Consider the following 21,541-nt stretch of genomic DNA (forward strand, 5'->3'; position numbering starts at 1 on the left):
AGCTCCACACCGGGGACTTAATGATATAAGAGCACTAACAGACTGAGATTTGTGGATATATTATAGGGGCAGAGTACCCTTTTAATGGAGTTGTGTTTACAGTGTGGCACTATTACCTACGCTATTTCTCCCTTAACATCTTTGGGAATTAGGTAAAGTGCCTCCTCCAGCAGCCACAAGCAGGCTTGGCAGGGCTGGGGGGCCCTTGTTCTTGGGATAGGTATGGACCCAGAGGTGGGACAACCATCTATTAGACATTTATGGCAGACTAAATGGGGAACATGGTTCATATCTGCCAACACATTCCTGTGGATATGCCATAAATGTCCAGTTGGGAATACTCCTTGGAACATAAAAAAATGTTTGAAATTTTATATTTGTTTACTACTGTTCTATGTAGGAGATGGTTCACACAGTTCAGACTGTTGACTAAAAAAAAAAAAAAAAAAAAGCCTGTAGCACTATTCCTGTCAACATGCAATGGGTAACCATCAGGATTCCATGGAACATGTTTGCAAAAGGATCATGCATAGCTGCCAAGGCCCAGTTATAAATAGAATACACGAATCTAATATGAACAGAGCCTAAAGGGCACATGTCTTTGTTATTATGATGTTGTCTTCCAATTCCTATATTTGATGGCAAACATATTGTAGTCCTGATCCTGCAATGATGTGATCAAGAAAAGCAGAAATGTCTATTACCATAATCAGCATAGTGCACATCTGAATATTATGTGTAACATTCAGTGACACAGCTTATTACATTGAATCCTAAAGGTTCTAATACACTGCTAAAAAATAATATAAACTAGCAAAATTACCTTTACTCTTTCTTCAAAAGGAACTACAAATGGAAGTTCAGTCAATATCGCCAGTTGCCGCTCTTCAGAGACAGACAGAGGTGCTGGCTCCATACCCACTGGAATGAGGGAGGATAAAGAAGATCTTAATAGTAATTGTGTCTAAGTAACAATGTGATCTGTCAATGTTGCTAAAATTACATTCACAATGCATTTGTTTTGTACATCAAAAGACTATGTAAGGAGTATTTCCTAATGTACACCTTAGAGAAAATGCCACTAAATATCCATATATTGTTCATCTTGTTCAAATACGCAAGTTGTTAATTCTAAGCCATTTTTTTTTACCAATTTTCTCAATGCAGGCAGCAAGGCAAACAATGGAGAAGCACATTTTTTCCTCTAGTGTCAACTAGAGATTGCAATGAATACATTTGCTACATTGCTAAGTAAATTACCACTAGAATTATAACGGTTATCTTACTGTAGACATTCATGGCATATTAGTGGAATATGCCATCAAAGTCCAGTCGGTGACAGTATGACCAATGTGACCCCTCTGAAACAAATATAAAAAGCTAATAAAATTTAGATTTTTATGCTTACTGTAAAATCTCTCTTTCTCGAATGATCCATTGGGGGACACAGATCATGGGTATATACTGATGTCTCTAGGAGGTTTGACACTATGGCAACAAGAAAAGTCGGCTCCTCCCAGCAGGGTACACCCGCCCACAGGCACCTGAGGTAATCAGTTTTAGTCCCAGAGCAATAGGAGAAGACCGACAGGTCAAAAGAAAAACCACAAACTGTCCGAGCAACTAGAAGAAAAGGTAAGTGAACACCCCCTCGGACAAATAACTGAAATAGGAACACCAGAAAAAGGGTGGGAGCTGTGTCCCTCAATGGATCCTTCGAGAAAGAGATTTTACGGTAAGCATAAAAATCTCCTTTTCTCTATCGGCTCCATTGGGGGACACAGACCATGGGACGTACCAAAGCCGTCCCTTGGGTGGGTAAGGAAATCAGTCAGGTGGATGGCTGGACCACCGCCGCCTGCAATGCCTTACGGCCCAGAGGAGCATCAGCTGATGCAAAGGTATGAATCTGGTAGGACCTTGTGAAAGTGTGCAAAGACGACCACGTGGACGCTTTACAAAGCTGCGAGGCCGAAGCCACAAAGCTGAGTGCCCAGGATGCCCCGAAAAACGGGTGGAATGAGCCAAAACCCTGAAGGGAGGGATTTTCCCTTTGCAGCGGTAAGCTTCCAAAATAGCAGACCGGATCCCCCGAAAATGGTGGCCGTAGAAGCAGGTTGTCCTGTATGACGACCTTCCGGAAAAACAAAAAGAGGGGGAGTCACACTGCCGAAAGGAAAAAGACAGAGACAAGTCCGAACAGCCCTCACAACAACCAAGTGGTGAAGGAAACGCTCCCAGGGATGAGAAAGGGGGCCGGACAAAAGAACAGTAGGACGATGTCCTCATTGAGATGAAAAAAATCAAAACCATCTCAGTTAAGAAGGACGGACCTCGACGGAAAACAACTTGTCCTGGTATACAACCAGGAAGAGAGAACGACAGGAAAAAGCTGCCAGCTCTGAACCCTCCTAACAGAGGTAAGAGCAATAAGGAACGCCACCTTCCGGGTAAGGAGGCGAAGAGAAATGTCCCTGAGAGGCTCAAAAGGGGGGCCTTGCAGGACATCTAAGACCAAGAGCATGTCCCAAGGGAAAAAAGGGGACTGATAAGGAGGGATAGCATGTGCCACTCCCTGAACTAGGTTCGGACATGATAATTGAACGCCAGAGGATGTTGAAAAAGAATGGAAAGGCCGAACCTTTGACCCCTAAGGGAGCTGAAAGCTAACCACGACCGGTGAAAAAGGCTGAGTTTCACACCAACAGAAATAAGACCGCGAGGTATGGTGGTAAATCTTTGCAGAGGTATGGTGGTAAATCTTTGCAGCCCTCCGCCTGGTGCGAACCACTTGGGAAGAGAAACCGCAGGTCCTCAGAACTGCTGTCTCATGTGCCACGCTGTCAAAGGCAGAGACGGTAATAGGGGTGGCACAGGAGACCTGATATAGGAAGTGTGGACAATAGGGAAGGCACAGCGGTAAGTCGTTCAGGAGCCTGACCACGACGAAGTGCAAAGCCCGCCGGGGCCAGTCTGGGCCACGAGAATAGCGGGAAAAATACTCAGCTCAGTCAGAAGAACTTACCTCATGAAGTCTTTCTATGAAGTCTTCAGCCAGCTTTTGTCACCTGCATTATGCCGAGCTACCATAGCAGGGGGACCCGGACCCATGAGGTACAACTCCAGGGGCTGACCGTTGGCGAGAGGGGGTTAACAGTACATACCAGATGTCTGCTCCCTCAATCGCAATGGGGAAACAGTGAACCGCAGTTCCTGAGTCCCCACCTGAAAACAGTAAATAAAAGGAAATAAAAAAATCTAACACGTTCCTAAATCTAGGAAAATAATAAAACATAGGACCTGGTCTGGAGAGAACTCCAGACCAGTGTCTACCTCCTTAGACACTAAGCTAAAACTGATTACCTCAGGTGCCTGTGGGCGGTGGGAGGAGCCAACTTTTCTTGTTGTCATAGTGTCAAGCCTCCTAGAGACAGCAGCATATACCCATGGTCTGTGTCCCCCAATGGAGCCGATAGATAAAAGTAGATTTATATTTTTATTTTATAACTGTCAGCAGTTCTAAACCCTAAAAACTATCTGTGCAATACAGAGAACTGGAAGAAGAGTGTAATGATACCTTGTGCTTCAGAGAAGAATGTTGTTTGATGTCCCCGCTGCCATTATGGTGCCCAGGAGGTGGGCTTTATCACTTAGAATCCTATAGCTCACAGCATTGAAGGCTTCCCTTACCCCTCCTCTCAGCGACAGCTCTGTCATCCCATCTGGAGAGCGCTCAATCATAGCTGAGAGGAGGAGCCATGGAAATAGGGGTATTCCAGGATTTTTTTTTGACTATGCTACAGGGGCTGTAAAGTTAGTGTAGTTCATAATATAGTGTCTGTACCTGTGTGTGACAGTTTTCTCACAATTCTTATGTGATTTTCTCCCCAAGATTTATTTTTAACAGCATACAAAATGACTGTTGTCTCAGATTTTTCCCAGGTTGCAATGTGGCCTGACTCATTAGTCAGCTGATGACAAGGAGCCGGTCTGCTTCAATGGGTGGAGCGATCGCTTGGTGGTATAGATCAATCTGCAACTAATGCAACAGCTGTGGGCACCCTGATTGAAAACCACTGGTCTTTTGAATGGATGCAGCTCATTTATGTTTAAATGGGTGGGGTGGCTGATGTGTGGGAGGGAGGAAAATGGAATTCTGGGATTTGTAGGCAAAGAAGAAAACTCAAACAGGAAATACCAGTTCACAAAAAGCTAGTCACAGTGTTATGAAAATCTCACAACATAGCCATTTATCCCTAAGACCAGCGCAGATCCTTCCTAAGCATGTCCATTACTGTCTGCCAGGTACATATTAACCCCTTTAAAGAGCCCGCCTCTTGGGCACTCGCCATAGCAGCAGCTGGGACAGATTGCATGACCGATACACAAGATATCATTAGACCTCTCTCCCCATCCTCTGTATGGGGCTGTCAGCAATTTCAACGACTAAAAACTGCTGACTAATTCCCCTTCCCAGCTTTGATTACATTCACACAAAAGAAAAACTCCTTTAAAAGGTGCCCCATCGTAACCCTATCTTGTTTGCACTTTTCTTTTGCAGCAGTAAGAGTGTAAGGGTTAACAGATGTATAAACACAGAACTGCATGTACAGCAAAGGTAAGCCCGATTAGAAAGCCGGAGCTCAATTACTCTGGTCTATTAGTCACGCTGATCTACATTTCACCATCAAGATCTCAATATGTGGAGAGAATGATGGGCAGAAGATGTCAATACACACAGCATTAGAAGGCCCAGAAATGCCACTTAGCAGAATGAGGGGTCACAAGTAAATACGGCCAGCTGTTCTCATACCAGACTTTCCAAATCAGCTTCTGCACACAAAACCTTATTGGTTCCCATTGAAGATGTAGTATTTTATTAAGGCACTGGTGCACTGACAAACAGAGCAACAAAACCAGATACACCTAAGGTTCTGAATGGGCCAGAAGACAAATGATACATCTTCATCAGTGTTTTCTAAGAAGTGCGCCTCCAGCTATTGTATCAGTGTGCCTCCAAGCCTTTGGCTGTCCGGACATGCTGGGAGTTGTAGTTCTGCCACAGCTGGAGGCACACTGGTTGGGAAACACTGGTCTATACACTATATCAATAACACTTTTTGCTGGTGGGTCAGTGTAAATACCATCTAATGTAGATTGTAGAGGTCCTATCCTCCCCATTCTCCGGTACCTCCATACGTGTCTTGCAGATGGTACATAAAGCTGTGTTACCTAGTAAACAAAATACAGATAATAAAACTCTAGACCAAACTGATCATTGCATCACCTTGGCTCACCTTACATAGTCTAATAGAAGAAACCATAAACCAATGCCTTTTTTCAAGAACCAATTACATCACTAAGCTATACAGTATGTCCTGGCTACACGTTGTGATCTCAGCCTAAATGTATGCTGGCATATACTGTGGGGTACCCACATTGGGGGTGATTAATAAATGCTTACACCAGAAAAAAATAAAAACTTCCAAATTTTTTAGCAAAATGAGGCTTGTGCAAAATATATATATATTTTTTTTTTTACACCAGAAAACTGGCATGCAAGCCTTGATAAAGTCAACCCTTTTGCCTATTCACTGTATTCAACTGAACTCAACTGACAATGTTTGTTCCATATTCCAAACATATACTTTTATTTTGCAGGGCTCAAAAAAAGTATATGTCTGTCAAATGGACCAAACATAGTCACTAGTAGAAAAAAGGACCCGCAGCAGTATATGTCAGCAATATTTTGACTGTATCCTGATGTAAACATAAAATGAACAAAGTGGTAGTGATGGGAAAGGGGTCTTAATAAATTAGGCTAAATATCATACTTGCTACCCAACTATATTTGTATTAACACATATCTAATAGTGTCTAATGACTGAAAATAGTCTTCTTTAGATACTAAAATAAGACGACTGGGGAATGCTCACAGATGGACATTCATACAGGTAATGTAATATAACTTTTAGGACCTTGTGGATATCAGGCGCCAATGTTTTTAACCCTGTGGATATCAGTTGCCTATCTTATTCCTCTGTGGATATCAGGTGCCTATCTTATTCCTCTGTGGATATCAGGTGCCTATCTTATTCCTCTGGTGATATCAGGTGCCTATCTTATTCCTCTGGTGATATCAGGTGCCTATCTTATTCCTCTGGTGATATCAGGTGCCTATCTTATTCCTCTGTGCATATCAGGTGCCTATCTTATTCCTCTGTGCATATCAGGTGCCTATCTTATTCCTCTGTGGATATCAGGTGCCTATCTTATTCCTCTGTGGATATCAGGTGCCTATTTTATGCCTCTGGTGATATCAGGTGCCTATCTTATTCCTCTGTGGATATCAGGTGCCTATCTTATGCCTCTGGTGATATCAGGTGCCTATCTTATGCCTCTGGTGATATCAGGTGCCTATTTTATTCCTCTGGTGATATCAGGTGCCTATCTTATTCCTCTGTAGATATCAGGTGCCTATCTTATTCCTATCTGGATATCAGGTGCCTATCTTACTCCTCTGTGGATACGGTTTACATTTTAAAACAGCAAGAATATACATGTAAAGCAAAAACTTACTTTATCAGCTTTAATATTCTCTTGTTCAGACAGCCAATGATTTAGTGGACAAAAGTTCCTTCGGGTGTCCCGAGACTTTAACATCTTTACTAAATTGGTTATTACCTGCAGAAAACGAAAATGACAATTTTTAGCATGTAAAATTACAAAGAATATAACACACACATAATAACATTTCCCTGCACTTGGTGGAAATGATAATCGCTCAAGATAGGACCCACCCACTCACCATTTTGTCTTTGCCTTTACCCATTGTGCAAGCAGCAAGAATAACTCCTAGCACGTAATAACACTACATCACATCGGCAGTAAATTACTAAGGACAGGAAGAGGTAGGACCAGGAGGGCATACACATACTATATCTATTTATTTATACATACATATATATATAGCTCACATTGTTTTATTAAAAGCAAATATATTAAACAAATTCTTCTTCTCCACTGTATTCACTGAGGAAAATGAAATGCCAGTGAGATAAGGTAAACTACCCAGTACAGGTCACCTGTCTAACCCAGGAAGAAGTACAGGTCACCTGTCTAACCCAGGAAGAAGTACAGTGCCGCCTACAAAAAATTCAAAATAGACAAATCACCAGATCCAGATGGCATTCACCCCCGTGTTCTAAAGGAATTAAGTAATGTAATACACAGACCCCTATTTAATATTCAGGGACTCTATAGTAACAGGGACTGTTCCCCAGGAATGGCACATGGCAAATGTGGTGCCAATATTTAAAAAGGGGTCAAAAGGTGACCCAATGAATTATAGGCCTGTTAGTTTAACCTCTGTTGTACGTAAATTGTTTGAGGGGTTTCTAAGAGATGCTATTTTGGAGTATCTTAATAAAAATAAATGTATGACACCATATCAGCATGGCTTTATGAGGGAGCGGTCCTGTCAAACTAACCTGATCAGCTTTTACGATGAAATGAGATGCAGACTGGACCAGGGGCAATTGCTGGATGTCGTATATTTGGATTTTTCCAAAGCATTTGATACGGTGCCACATAAAAGGTTGGTGCACAAAATGAGAATGCTTGGACTGGGGGAGAATGTGTGCAAGTGGATATGTAACTGGCTCAGTGATAGGAAACCGAGGGTGGTTATTAATGGTAATTATTCTGATTGGGTGATTGTTACTAGTGGGGTACCACAGGGGTCAGTCTTGGGTTCTGTTCTATTTAATATATTCATTAATGACCTTGTAGAGGGGTTGAATAGTAAAGTATCAATCTTTGCAGATGATACTAAACTCTATAAAGCGGTAAACACAATAGAGGACAGTGCATTGTTACAAATGGATCTGGATAGGTTGGAGGCTTGGGCTGGGAAGTGGCACATGAGGTTCAACACTGATAAATGTAAGGTAATGCACATGGGGAAGAAAAATCCGGGCTGGGATTATGTATTAAATGGGAGAACACTTGGGACAACTGACGTGGAAAAGGACTTGGGAGTCTTAGTTAATAGTAAATTTAGCTGTAGTGACCAATGTCGGGCAGCTGCTGCCAAGGCAAATAAAATCATGGGGTGCATCAATAGGGGAATAGATGCCCATGACAAGGAAATAATTATACCATTGTACAGATCATTAGTCAGACCACATATGGAATACTGTGTACAGTACTGGGCACCAGTGTACAAGAAAGATATAGTGGAGCTGGACAGGGTTCATAGATGGGCAACCAGGATAATAAGAGGAATGGGAGGACTACAGTACCCAGAAAGATTTTCAGAATTAGGTTTATTTAGTTTAGAAAAAAGAAGGCTTAGGGGCGACCTAATAACTATGTATAAATATATCAGGGGGCCGTACAGAGATCTCTCCCATGATCTATTTATACCCAGGACTGTATCTATAACAAGGGGGCATCCTCTACGTTTTGAGGAAAGAAGGTTTCTACACCAGCACAGACGGGGGTTCTTTACTGTAAGAGCAGTGAGACTGTGGAACTCTCTGCCTGAGGAGGAGGTCATGGTTAACTCGGTAAAAGAATTTAAAAGGAGCCTGGATACATTTTCAGAGAAGAATAACATTACAGGTTATGGATTTTAGATCTATAGGGACCAACGTTGATCCAGGGATCTATTCTGATTGCCATATGTGGAGTCAGGAAGGAATTTTTACCTCTAGTATGAGGGTATTTTGCCTTCCTCTGGATCAACTCAGTAGGGACTCATCAGGGTTATAGGTTGAACTTGAAGGACTCTGGTCTTTTTTAACCATATGAACTATGTTACTATTGCACTGCAGCACTTCTGGTCTTTGCCTTTAGGTTATTTGATAAATAATAAAAAGATTTAAAGTATACCTGTCATAAAAATAAACTTTTGATATGTCACAGTAATTGATCAGTCAGGGTCTTAGTGCTGAGACTCCCACTGATCAGCAGAATGAGTAGAACAAGCTTAAAGAGTACCTGTCTTTGAAGCATATTTTCTAAACTAACTCAGGTTATATTCCCTATCTACTCCTAACACCTCTTCTGCCCTTAAAAATCTTTTCCGAGCTTTAAAAAGCTGTGTATCATACCTTTCCCCATTGTGTGAGCTCCCGGCAGGAGAAAGTGGGCATTCCCCAGCAGGTGTGATGTCACTAAAGCCTGGAGAGCTGTGCCTTGCCATGCCTCGCACACACTTCCTGAGTTTGGTCTCCTGCCAGGAGACCAAACTAACTCTTTGACTTGCGGCAGGGAACAGAACAGAGCCACCTAGTAACCATTTTTTTTTTTTCAATCACATTAAAAACATATGAAGATTGAGAATTTTAATAGAAAGTAAATAGGAAACTGTCTTATAGTTACATATGGAACAATATATTAAAAGTTCAGTTCGGTGACAGGTACTCTTTAACCCCTTAAGGACTCAGCCCATTTTGGCCTTAAGGACAATTTAATTTTTACATTTTCATTTTTTCCTCCTCACCTTCTAAAAATCATAACTCTTTATATTTTCATCCACAGACTAGTATGAGGGCTTATTTTTTGCGCGACCAGTTGTCCTTTGTAATGACATCACTCATTATATCATAAAATGTATGGCGCAACCAAGAAACACTATTTTTGTGGGGAAATTAAAACGAAAAACGCAATTTTGCTAATTTTGGAAGGTTTCGTTTTCACCCCATACAATTTATGGTAAAAGTGACGTGTGCTCTTTATTCTGAGGGTCAATACGATTAAAATGATACCCATTATTACATACTTTTATATTATTGTTGCGCTTAAAAAAAAATCACAAACTTTGTAACCAAATTAGTACGTTTATAATCCCTTTATTTTGATGACCTCTAACTTTTTTATTTTTCCGTATAAGCGGCGGTATGGGGGCTCATTTTTTGCGCCATGATCTGTACTTTTTTTTGATACCACATTTGCATATAAAAAACTTTTAATACATTTTTAATAATTTTTTTTAATAAAATGTATTAAAAAAGTAGGAATTTTGGACTTTTTTTTTTTTCGTTCACGCCGTTCACCGTACGGGATCAGTAACATTTTATTTTAATAGTTCGGACATTTACGCACGCGGTGATACCAAATATGTCTATAAAAAAAAATTTACGCTTTTTGGGGGTAAAATAGGAAAAAACGGACGTTTTACTTTTTTATTGGGGGAGGGGATTTTTCACTTTTTTTTTATTTTACATTATTTTTTACACTTGAATAGTCCCCATAGGGGACTATTCATAGCAATACCATGATTGCTAATACTGATCTGTTCTATGTATAGGACATAGAACAGATCAGTGTTATCGGCGATCTTCTGCTCTGGTCTGCTCGATCACAGACCAGAGCAGGAGATGCCGGGAGCCGGACGGAGGAAGGAGAGGGGACCTCCGTGCGGCGTTATGAATGATCGGATCCCCGCAGCAGCGCTGCGGGCGATCCGATCATTCATTCAAATCGCGCACTGCCGCAGATGTCGGGATCTGTATTGATCCCGGCACCTGAGGGGTTAATGGCGGACGCCCGCAAGATCACGGGCGTCGGCCATTGCCGGCAGGTCCCTGGCTGCGATCAGCAGCCGGGATCAGCCGCGCATGACACGGGCATCGCTCCGATGCCCGCGGTTATGCACAGGACGTAAATGTACGTCCTGGTGCGTTAAGTACCACCTCACCAGGACGTACATTTACGTCCTGCGTCCTTAAGGGGTTAAGCACCTCACTTCCCGGCTCAAAACTATCTCTATCCAGCTTTTCTTTAAGGGCCCACAGACTTTTAATGGGACTTCAAGATGGAAATCGTGTGAGCCAGGGAGTAAAGCGCTTTAGCACACACTTTTCCTGACTCATTCTGCTGATCGGTGAGGGTCTCAGCACCGAGACCCTGACCGATCAAAGCTTTTGACATTTCATTTTTTGTAAAATGTTTTTTTTTTTTTTAACGACCGGTATGCTTTAAAGCAAACATTAAAAAAATCGAAGGAGGCATGATGCTGGATGGTACAGTAAAAATAAATCTCCAAGGAAACCATTGCAATGAAGGCCTGGTCTGAATGGGCCTTATGCAGTTTGTCTGTACTTTAGAGGATCAATGCTAAGTTCATATTCTCCCTAACTACAGACTTCAATGTGTGACAAATCTGCCAGCGTGTGCTTTTCTCTAACTAGAACATCAGCAGATTATTTGGTTCTATTTAAAACTTTTAAGTGGAACTCAAGCAGCCTGGCAGAAGGAAAACCATATTATGACACATTAACGCCGTATTCCCCCTTATGAAAACATTATCATTTAGGCTCAATTCAGTTAATGTTCATCGGGCCCATGCTTGTAAGTGAAATGTGTTGTAAAATCAGCCAGGATGGGCCGCATGGAGGCTATTGTAGGCTTGTAGAATGAATAAGCATTGCTTAATTAGCCCATCAGGTTAAGTGCACGCATTAATGGGTCCTTCTTAAAGTCTAGCGTGACATCTTCCTCCAAACATGGCCAAGAAGAAAGTTCCATTAGCAATATTAATACAAGCTTAGTTGATCATTTTCATTCAATTAACTTCTTTCAATTAAATAGATAGCTTGACAAAAGCAGTGATAAAAGACCTGGAGGGACAGCTGATGACTCAAGCCGAACATTACTGTGCAAGAGGTCGCTGATATTAAACGGACAGTAAATCTAGCATTCAATTTGGAAAATGCATTTCTCCTGCTTCTGTGTCTTTAACAAAAAGGTTTTTTTTTTAGCTGACTGGATCTGTTTGCTTTGGAAAACACATCGAGTGTCACTTTTCGGCACTAGATCCATTGTAGATCATATACAATTTTTTTTGCCAGAGTGGGAGAGACAGAGAGTGTTAGAGAAAGAAAGGGAGGAGAAGTAGAGAGAAGAAACAATGGAGAGTGTGAGTCAAGAGACAGAAGAGACATGACGTAGATGTGCTGCAGAAATATTTGCAACTCAAAAGCCATTCCAAACATGAGCATGGATTTCTGCAAGTCTGATTTAGATGCACGGGACAGTTGTCGAAGTTTCTGCCACGTGTGAATAGAGAGAGAGATAGAGAGATAGAGATAGAGATAGAGAGAGAGAGAGAGAGAGAGAGACAGAGAGAGACAGAGAGAGAGAGAGAGAGAGAGAGAGAGAGAGAGAGAGAGAGAGAGAGATGAATTAGAGAAAGAGGAGACAGATGAACCACCAGGGAGAGAAAGGGAAGATTTATTCTGGTGTCAACTGAAAAGAGAAATCTGCCCTCCATTTGGTCCATTAACACCAACATTATACAAGTCCTGATGAGATACGAATTAAGCAGAATTTTAAGACATTAATGCTTATTCCTCATCAGAAAAAAAAAGATCAATCAATCTGACTGGCTTTCATTATTTCTACGTTTAACGCGATTTAAAGTAATTTCCGGGCAGACTTGTTAGTATACGAAGTCTATAAAATTAAAAGGAGCTGAAAATTTTAAATACAGGGTCCTCAAACTGGAAAAACACTTCTTGTGGTTACTGCTAGAGATAGGTGAATTTTTCAAAAATTCGATTCGGCTGATTCATCGGATTTTCAAAAAAAAAAGTTTGATCCGAATTTATTCACGGCGAATTTCTATTAAAAACATCTATTCCCGGGCTAGAGAGAGCCTCAACAGGGTTGTGGAACACTTTGCCTTGCCGTAACATAGGGGAGTGTACTGGGATAGTGAAATAATACTGTTATTCAGTATGACATGCAGATTACAGGCATCACTATTAGAATCACTGCCGCAGAGCGGCACAATGACAGAGTCTGGAGGTGGCAGCTGCATGTGGAGACCATAGGCACAATGACTTTCAGGACTCCTGATGCTGCTGCTGCCGCAGAGAAGTATTGTATGCTGTGGGCTCAGCTCAACTATACAGCAAGGATGATCAACTAGAGGACAGTCAGCAGCTACTGCCCAGCCAAGATGTGGAGGAAACATCTGTCCCTACCTCCGCTAGGTGGGCAAGATTTTAACTGTAATGTGTATATATACACACACACTAAATTATGCCAGCTTTTGCAATTGAAATTTATATGTGCGAATGTGACAATATATGTGATTACAATATTTGAGTGAAAGTTTATTGAGGAAAATTTTAACGTTGAAAGGGTGTTCTAGCATCCTAGCAAAGCCTATGCAGCTCACACTGGCAGTGGAGATGAGGGGGTAGACAAAATACCAAGGTTAACGGTAAACTGTGTCCTATAAGTAATATGTACTCTTATTTGTAAGTTTAATATTAGTAAATCTTTATCAAAACAATCCAGATGCGATCGGTTTGCTGAAATGACCATTATGCTTCTCACAGTCTTCTGAAAAGTCTGTCAACTGGGCAAAATGTCTTTGAGTGTGTCATATTGACATGTCTAGCAATTAATCATCTTTCACCAAGAGGTACACTACATAAAAGTAGCCTCTGGGAGCATATCATATAGCAGCAGGGGAAGCACTTTTATACCGTCTTGTAGTAAAACCCTGTGTTTAATAAGATCACACCTGTAACCATTTACAAATCTGGAAGATAAAAACATACATGGCAAGGAAAGGAATATTTTTTTTTTAACATAAACATAACTATATTACAAAAGAACTCTGCTGTGATAAAAGCAGTAATCATGGTTAATGATGAATAATGGAAACGTTTTCAATTGATTTGATGTTTCACTAGTAAAAAAATAAAAAAAAATAAAAAAATAAAAGAACCATTCTGGAGACTCTGGACTCTGTTCTTGACAACTCCTTTAATAGCCAGGCAAGCATTCAAACTAGTTTGTGTAGCCCAAGTCTGACATAACTCGCAACATTCCAGGAGTGTGCAAAGTGTACAGCGCATTGTGGGGATCTTAGGGAGGAGTATAATAAACTGGCCAATTTCAAGGAGCAGAGCAAGCATATGTTTCCTTCCGATTCAGACAATACTCTCCTCAGATTAATTAATTTTGGTACCTTAAACAGTTGGATCCATCGTTTTTGCTCAGTTTGAATACGCTGCTGCATCTCTACATTCGTGGTGACACCAACACTTCGAAAAGCCGCCATGTATTCTTCTCGTACTTCCGGTTTTGTCTCGGGGTACGCCAGCTTGATGATTCCTAAACAAGCATCTCGTAGGCAGCGGGAGAGTACAACCAACTCTTCTAATGTGAAAGGCATCATTGAAGATTGTCTCTGGCCAACTACTGCTAAGAAAAAATACCTTCAGAAATCTCTCTCATAGTTACATACTAGAGGCAAGACGCAAAACAGATTAAGTAAACTTTTAGAACATTGTTACAGACAGAAGTGTCAGAAACCTAATCAGATGGGTTTTCTGTCATTTACCTGGTATTCTATTATAAAAATAAGCTCTGTCCTTTGACAAGGGCATATAAACAGGACCAGCCTCAATGAGACAGGACAAAGGACAGCTCTGTAAAATTGGCTTCTACTTTGGTGGTCCTAGCCCATCCATGCATTACACATTAATTTGTATGGCTGGCACATAAGGCTTAATTTACCATGCATAAGCCATTGTAGGGAAAACAATCATCCAGATGCTGCACTGCCTGGTGATTATATATGGCACAGCCTGACCTGTGAAAATAGACCAGTTTTTATTAGAAGGGGGTTGTACTCAGTAGACAACCTTTTATAAAGGCCATACTACAGATATAATTCCCAGTCCGATCACAGGTCTACAGATGCAAATAAAAATATCACTGTGATAAAGGTTTCTGTCAGTTCGGGTCTTTGGACCTTGAATCGGGTCAGGACTTGCTCTTGTTAAAGTGGCCTAACAATGTTATTGAAAAAGATAAAACAACAACGTAAATTTACAATTTTATATGACTCAGAAGCTCAGAACAGAAAAACTGTTCTGCCTTAATTCAAAGAACTATGAACATGTAATTTCCCATTAGAAATATTAATTAGGAATACTCATAAGATTATTTAACATGTGCGGCTTTGAAAAGCTTGAATAAACTTTCTTAGACCCCTATTTTAAGGGAACCTGTGTTCCCCATTAAATAACAAATATGGATGAATGTTTCTTATAGCTGTGTGTTGTGCCGTTCATCTGTTATTCTTAATAGAAATGTGTGATTAATTAGCCAACTGGGTGTTAACAGTTGGGGGAGTGTCCTTACACTGTCATCTCCAATTGGATAATCTCAGTGTTGGGACACCCACCAAGTGGTAACACCCAGTTGGCTATTTAACCCCCTTAAAGGGGTACTCTGGTGCTTAGACATCTTATCCCCTATCCAAAGGATAGGGGATAAGAAGCCTGATCGCGGGAGTCCCACTGCTGGGGACCCCCGTGATCTTGCATGCGGCACCCCGTTTGTAATCAGTCCCCGGAGGAGCATGTTCGCTCCGGGTCTGATTACCGGCGACCATACGGCCGGCGTGTGACGTCACGCCTCCACCCCCATGTGATGTCACGCTCCGACCCTCAATGCAAGCCTACGGGAGGGGGCGTGACAGCTATCACTCAGACAATTTTATTTTTCCGTTTTCGTTTTTTTTTTTTTCCTCCACGCCTTCTAAAAATCACAACTCTAATATTTTCATCCACAGACTAGTATGAGGGCTTGTTTTTTGTGCGACCAGTTGTCCTTTGTAATGACATCACTCACTTTATGTATTACTAAATGTATGGCGCAACCAAAAAAATACTATTTGTGTGGGGATGTTGATAAGAAATCCGCAATTTTGCAAGGTTTTGTTTTCATGCTGTACACTTTACGTTAAAATAGACCTGTTTCCTTTATTCTGAGGGTCAATATGATTAAAATGATACCCATGATTACATACTTTTCTATTATTATTCAGCTTTAAAAAAAAATTGCTAACTTTTTAACCAAATTAGTTTGTTTAAAATCCCTCTATTTTGCTGACCTACAACTTTCATTTTTCCGTTTAAACGGCGGTATGAGGGCTCATTCTTTGCACCGTGATCTGTAATTTTTTTTATACCACATTTGCATGTATAAAACTTTTAATACATTTTTAATCAATTTTAACTGGAATAACATGTTATAAAAAAGCAGCAATTATGACGTACACCCTATGGGTTGATTAACATTATATTTTAATAGTTTGGATATTTACGCATGCGGTGATACCAAATATGTTTATTAAAAACATTTTATTTTATTTTTTTTTTACACTTTTTGGGGGTAAAATGGGGAAAAATTAACAATGTACATTTTTATTGGGGGAGGGGATTAAAAAAATTATTTTTTTTTTACTTTTAGTCCCCAGCAATCATTAGCTTGCTAATACTGTTCAGTGCTATGCATAGGGCATAGCACTGATCAGCGTTATCGGTCATCTTCTGCTCTGGTCTGCTCGATCTCAGGTCAGAGCAGAAGACCCGTGGACGGCAGCGGAGGCAGGTGAGGGGACCTCCGTCTGCCGTTCTGGAAGATCGTATCACCGCGGCAGCGCTGCGGGCGATCCGATCATCCATTTTAGTGACCACACTGCCGCAGATGCCGTGATCTGTATTGCTCATGGCATCTGAGGGGTTAATGGTGGGCATCCCCAAGATCGCGGATGTCGGTCATTACTGGTGGGTCCCTGGCTGTTATCAGCAGCCGGGACCTGCAGCGCATGACCCGAGCATCGCTCCCGAGCATCCCTATAACTGAGTAAGGTTAACAATGCTAACAAAAAATTTAGGGTATGGTCCCATGTAGTGCTTACGCAGCATATTTCACGATGCACAGTAGGAAATACACTACCTAATTATCCGATCAGCATACACACATGGCTACCCCTTGGCAGCCCTGTGTGTTCAGTGAGCTTGTGGGGGCAGGTCTAAGTGCTGGCATGACCTCACTGAAGACAAAGGGCTGCCGCCAGGTAGCCCTGTGTGTATGCTCATTGCAGAATAAGCAGCTTAGCTCTACGTGAGACCATACCCTAAGGGTGTATTTACACACACCGGATCCACTGCAGATTTTAAAAAGTAATAAAAAATACCAAATGGTTGCAGTGGCAACCATTGTTTTGAACCATCACCATCAATATTATTAATACTCGCTGTCACCTGACACGGCTGCCATCTCTGTACATAAGCAAAGAATGGACCTAAAAATGAACTGCAGAATTTAAATTCTCTTACCTTCAATGGGATCACCAAAGAATTCATTGTCATGTATGGAAATAAGGGAATGACTAAAAAGCGAGCTAAAAAGATAAAACAGAGGGATAATGCGATTGGAGTCCTCTAGTGACATGGGAGAGCCTCTGGATATAACCTGGAGGAGCGGCACCATTGACCTAGAAGAACAAACCTCAAATCATCACAGACATTCGGGAAGTACAGAATTCATTAAGAAATTGATAACCTCTATTACAATAGAATATGGATTATATTACAGAATATATCAAAGGAGACACATTACAGTGGTTTAATATGCACCAGCTTACCCTGTAATCATTTTTGTTGTCATTGAAGAGATTAAGTACCAAAGATGTCGTAAAAATCTTGCATTAAATGCTAGACTGTACAAGAGCCTGTAAAGAAAAATAGAAGACAATGAAAAAGAGCAGTTCCCAACTATTACCTTTTAGTCTCTGTTAGTAGGGGCCTGACTTCTAGGATCCCACCAATCCCTGGAATGAAGTTGTTTCAGCATATTTAGCTTTCTGAACTCAGTTTGGAAGTCCTATAGACAGTGAATGGACCAGCGGGTGAGCATGTGCACTGCCACTCCATTAAAGGGGTTCTCCACCATAAGGTGATTTTAGTACGTACCTGGCAGACAGTAATGGACATGCTTAGGAAGGATCTGCCCTTGTCTTTGGGATAAATGGCTATGTTGTGAGATTACCATAACATTGTGGCTAGCTGTTTGTGAACTTGTATTTCCTGTTTGACTTTTCTTTTTTTGACTACAAATCCCACAATTCCATTTTCCTCCCTCCCACACATCAGCCACTCCACCCACTGAAACATGAATATGCTGCCTCCATTCAAAGACCTGTGGTTTTCAATCAGGGTGCCTACAGCTGTTGCATTAGTTGCAGATTGATCTATCTCCCACCAAGTGATAGCTCCACCCATTGAAGCAGACAGGCTCCCTGTCATCAGCTGACTAGTGAGTCAGGTCTCGGGCGCATTGCAACTTGGGAAAAATCTGAGACAACAGTCATTTTGTATGCTGGTAAAAATAAATATTGGGGTGAAAAATCACAGAAGAATTGTGAGAAAACCGTCACACACAGGTACAGACACTATATTATGAACAACACTAACTTTACAGCCCCTGTAGCATAGTCAAATAAAAGAAAATCCAGGAATACCCCTTTAACTCATGATCAGTAGTAGTCCCAGATGTGGGACCCAAACCAATAAGCTAGTTATCTCCTATCCTGTGAGTAGGGGATAATAATGAATCTTCATTCTGAGATAGTGAGCAGAGACCTTTCCATATCTTACACTGATAAAGGTCAATAAGGTCAGAAACAATTCTGTCCAATTTGGAATAAAAGGCTCTCTACTTGTCGCTATCTGTGGAATACAACAGCAGTCCCAGACATATACTTGGTCACTTAGAACAAAAAGGAGCAATTTTCATGTTTCCACCAACTATCCCAGAAAGATGATTCACTTTCTAGTCCTGTAGCAATGTGTTTTAATGTCAAACTAATACATTCAGTAAAGCTGGGTAGCCAGATGCAGAAGCCCAGAGAGGCTCATCTTTTCACTGCTTGGAGAACATTGCTGTAGCCCACGCTATTTTAAAATATGTAAAGGGAATCAAAATAGGCAGCAAGAAGCAGAGACAAGCTCCCTATTACTATGAACCATGATTTCCTAGAACAGTGGTCTTCAACCTGCGGACCTCCAGATGTTGCAAAACTACAACTCCCAGCATGCCCGGACAGCCGTTGGCTGTCCGGGCATGCTGGGAGTTGTAGTTTTGCAACATCTGGAGGTCCGCAGGTTGGAGACCACTGTCCTAGAATGATACAGCATTTCACGGCAGTCCCAGCCAGCTTCTCCCTGCCCCACCAGGTTTGATTGATGGACCTTTCCCGTTTTGTGTATCTATCAATCATGCGCAGTGAGGTGGAGAGAAGTCATAGGAAAATACCTCAGTGACTCAAAGTCCAATTCCAGAACCACTTTTTAGCGTAAACCACAGTCTGTTATAATAACAGAGATTCTCTCTGTTTCATGTGGTCCTTGATTTGGGCAGCACGCAACTCCTGACAGGTACAGTTAAGGGTAGGGTCAAAAGTGCTGTATTTTGCTGCTGTGTATTTTCCTACCCACTGAAGTCAATTGGTAGCAAATTAGACAGCTAATTTTGCTACCTATTGACTTCAATGGTCAGGAAAAATACATACAGCACGTCTGACCCTACCCTTAAAGGGATTTTACAGTACTATCATTTTGATAATCTATCCTTAGGATAATTGGGGTCTGAGTCTCAATGTCCCCATTGATCCAGTTATTGACAAGTGACCTTGTGCTGATAGTAGCTTAAAGGGGTACTCCCATGGATAACTTTTTTTTTTTTTTTTTAAATCAACTGGTGCCAGAAAGTTAAACAGATTTGTAAATTACTTCTATTTAAAAATCTTAATCCTTCCTGCACTTATCAGCTGCTGTATTCTCCAAAGAAAGTTCTTTTCTTTTTGAATTTCCTTTCTGTCTGACCATAGTGCTCTCTGCTGACACCTCTGTCCATTTTAGGAACTGTCCAGAGTACAAGCAAATCTCCATAGCTAACCTATCCTGCTCTAGACAGGGCTCTGTACAGGAGATTGCAGGGGGCCTCAGGGGTCAGACCCTCGCGATCTCAACCTGCAGATAGGGAATACATTTTTCTGTAATTTTAAGTATGAGACATCACCTTTAATGAGACTGAGCTGCAATACCAGGCACTACCTGGTGTTCTCAGGGAATAATAAAGCAATATGTGCTTTCTATATTGCGATGACCCCTTTAATCAGATAAAGGCCATCAATTTTGTAGTCCTGAAAAACCCCTTTAAAATCCTGTCTAGCATAACTAGAATAATCCAAAATTGATTCCTCTAACCCAGTGTTTTCCAAACAGGGTGTCTCCAGCTGTTGCAAATCTACAACTCCCAGCATGCCCGGACAGCTGAAGGCTGTTTAGGCATGCTGGGAGTTGTAGTTTTGCAACAGCTGAAGACACACTGGTTAGAAAACCCTGCTCTAACCAAACGTATATCAAGGCTTCTACTCCAAATCACATGTTGAAAGCCTCGTCTATTACTCAAGATTATAATGTGAAAATAGTTTAAAAGTTTTACAGAAATACTAAAATGTTACTAAGATGGTCATTAACAATGGAAAAAAAATGTGCGCTGCACTGATTGTTTCCTTGGATTATTGATGAATGCGTCACATAGCGGTAATATGGTATAGGAGGAAGTACCGTACTTTTCGCCCTATAGGACCCACCGGCTTATAAAACGCACCCAATTTATAGGTGCAAAATCTAAAAAAATTAAGATTCTGAACCCAATAGTGGTCTTCAACCTGCGGCCCTCCAGATGTTGCAAAACTACAACTCCCAGCATGCCCGGACAGCCAACGGCTGTCCGGGCATGCTGGGAGTTGTAGTTTTGCAACATCTGGAGATCCGCAGATTGAAGACCACTGCATAGAAGGTAATACTCACGTGTCCCTGCCGCTCCGGACCCGTCACCGCTGTCCTGGATGTCGCTCCATCGCTGTCGCCGTGTCCCCGTCGCTCCGGAACGTTTCTGCTGCCGGCCGGGTATCCTCGCTCTCCGTCGCCGCCATCACGTCGTTACGCACGCCGACGCACGTACGCGACGACGTGATGACGAGGAAGGAGAGCGCCGGCCATACAGGGGATCCCTGAACGGAGAAGACACCGAGGAGGCAGGTAAGGTCCCTCCCGGTGTCCTGTAAGCACTAACCCGGCCATTCATTCGGTGTGTTGGGGACCGCCGCGGTGAAATTGCGCCAGCCCCGAACAGCCCAACTGAACAGCCGGGTTAGTGTCACTTTCCCTTCAGACGCGGCGGTCAGCTTTGATCGCTGCGTCTGAAGGGTTAATACAGGGCATCACCGCGATCGGTGATGTCCTGTATTAGCCACGGGTCCCGGCCGTTGATGGCCACAGGGACCGCCGCGATAGGGGTGTATTCGCCGTATAAGACGCACCGACTTTTCCCCCCCAGTTTTGGGGAAGAAAAAGTGCGTCTTATACGGCGAAAAATACGGTAATATTGGATGCCTCCGTAGTTATCTAAGTATTATCCTGCAGAATAATTATACATAGCAACATTACGTCTACTGCAGTCATCCCATTGAGCCAAATGTTTTCCTTAAATTTTCTTACAGATTAGGTTTTTTTCTTTCTTTTTTTTCCCTCTTGCTTTATTAGTAATAAACGAACATGAGAGTAAATCTCACTAAAGGGTCTGCCATATGTAACCTCCTAATACACTGGAAGAGTCTGGCCATAGACCTTACAGGAAACGGCTGAGTGAC

At 41.8% G+C, this 21,541-nt stretch overlaps 1 protein-coding gene across 3 annotated transcripts in view; it reads right to left on the minus strand.

The window, feature by feature from the left end:
* UBE3C (ubiquitin protein ligase E3C) overlaps positions 1 to 21,541 on the minus strand; it is a 124,700-nt gene that overhangs the window by 40,787 nt on the left and 62,372 nt on the right. For 2 of the 3 annotated variants that reach the window (XM_056519563.1, XM_056519564.1), the window contains exons 12-17: positions 17,468 to 17,554; positions 17,160 to 17,317; positions 13,994 to 14,229; positions 6,580 to 6,684; positions 5,145 to 5,232; positions 824 to 921 (exon numbers count right to left, since the gene is read on the minus strand). In XM_056519563.1, coding sequence (XP_056375538.1) covers positions 824 to 921; positions 5,145 to 5,232; positions 6,580 to 6,684; positions 13,994 to 14,229; positions 17,160 to 17,317; positions 17,468 to 17,554 — 772 coding nt within the window. The remainder of the gene's footprint in view (positions 1 to 823; positions 922 to 5,144; positions 5,233 to 6,579; positions 6,685 to 13,993; positions 14,230 to 17,159; positions 17,318 to 17,467; positions 17,555 to 21,541) is intronic. The other variant, XM_056519565.1, reaches the window with a different exon arrangement.

This window comes from Hyla sarda, chromosome 5 (assembly GCF_029499605.1).
Source record: "Hyla sarda isolate aHylSar1 chromosome 5, aHylSar1.hap1, whole genome shotgun sequence".
NCBI classification, from domain to species: Eukaryota; Metazoa; Chordata; class Amphibia; order Anura; family Hylidae; genus Hyla; species Hyla sarda.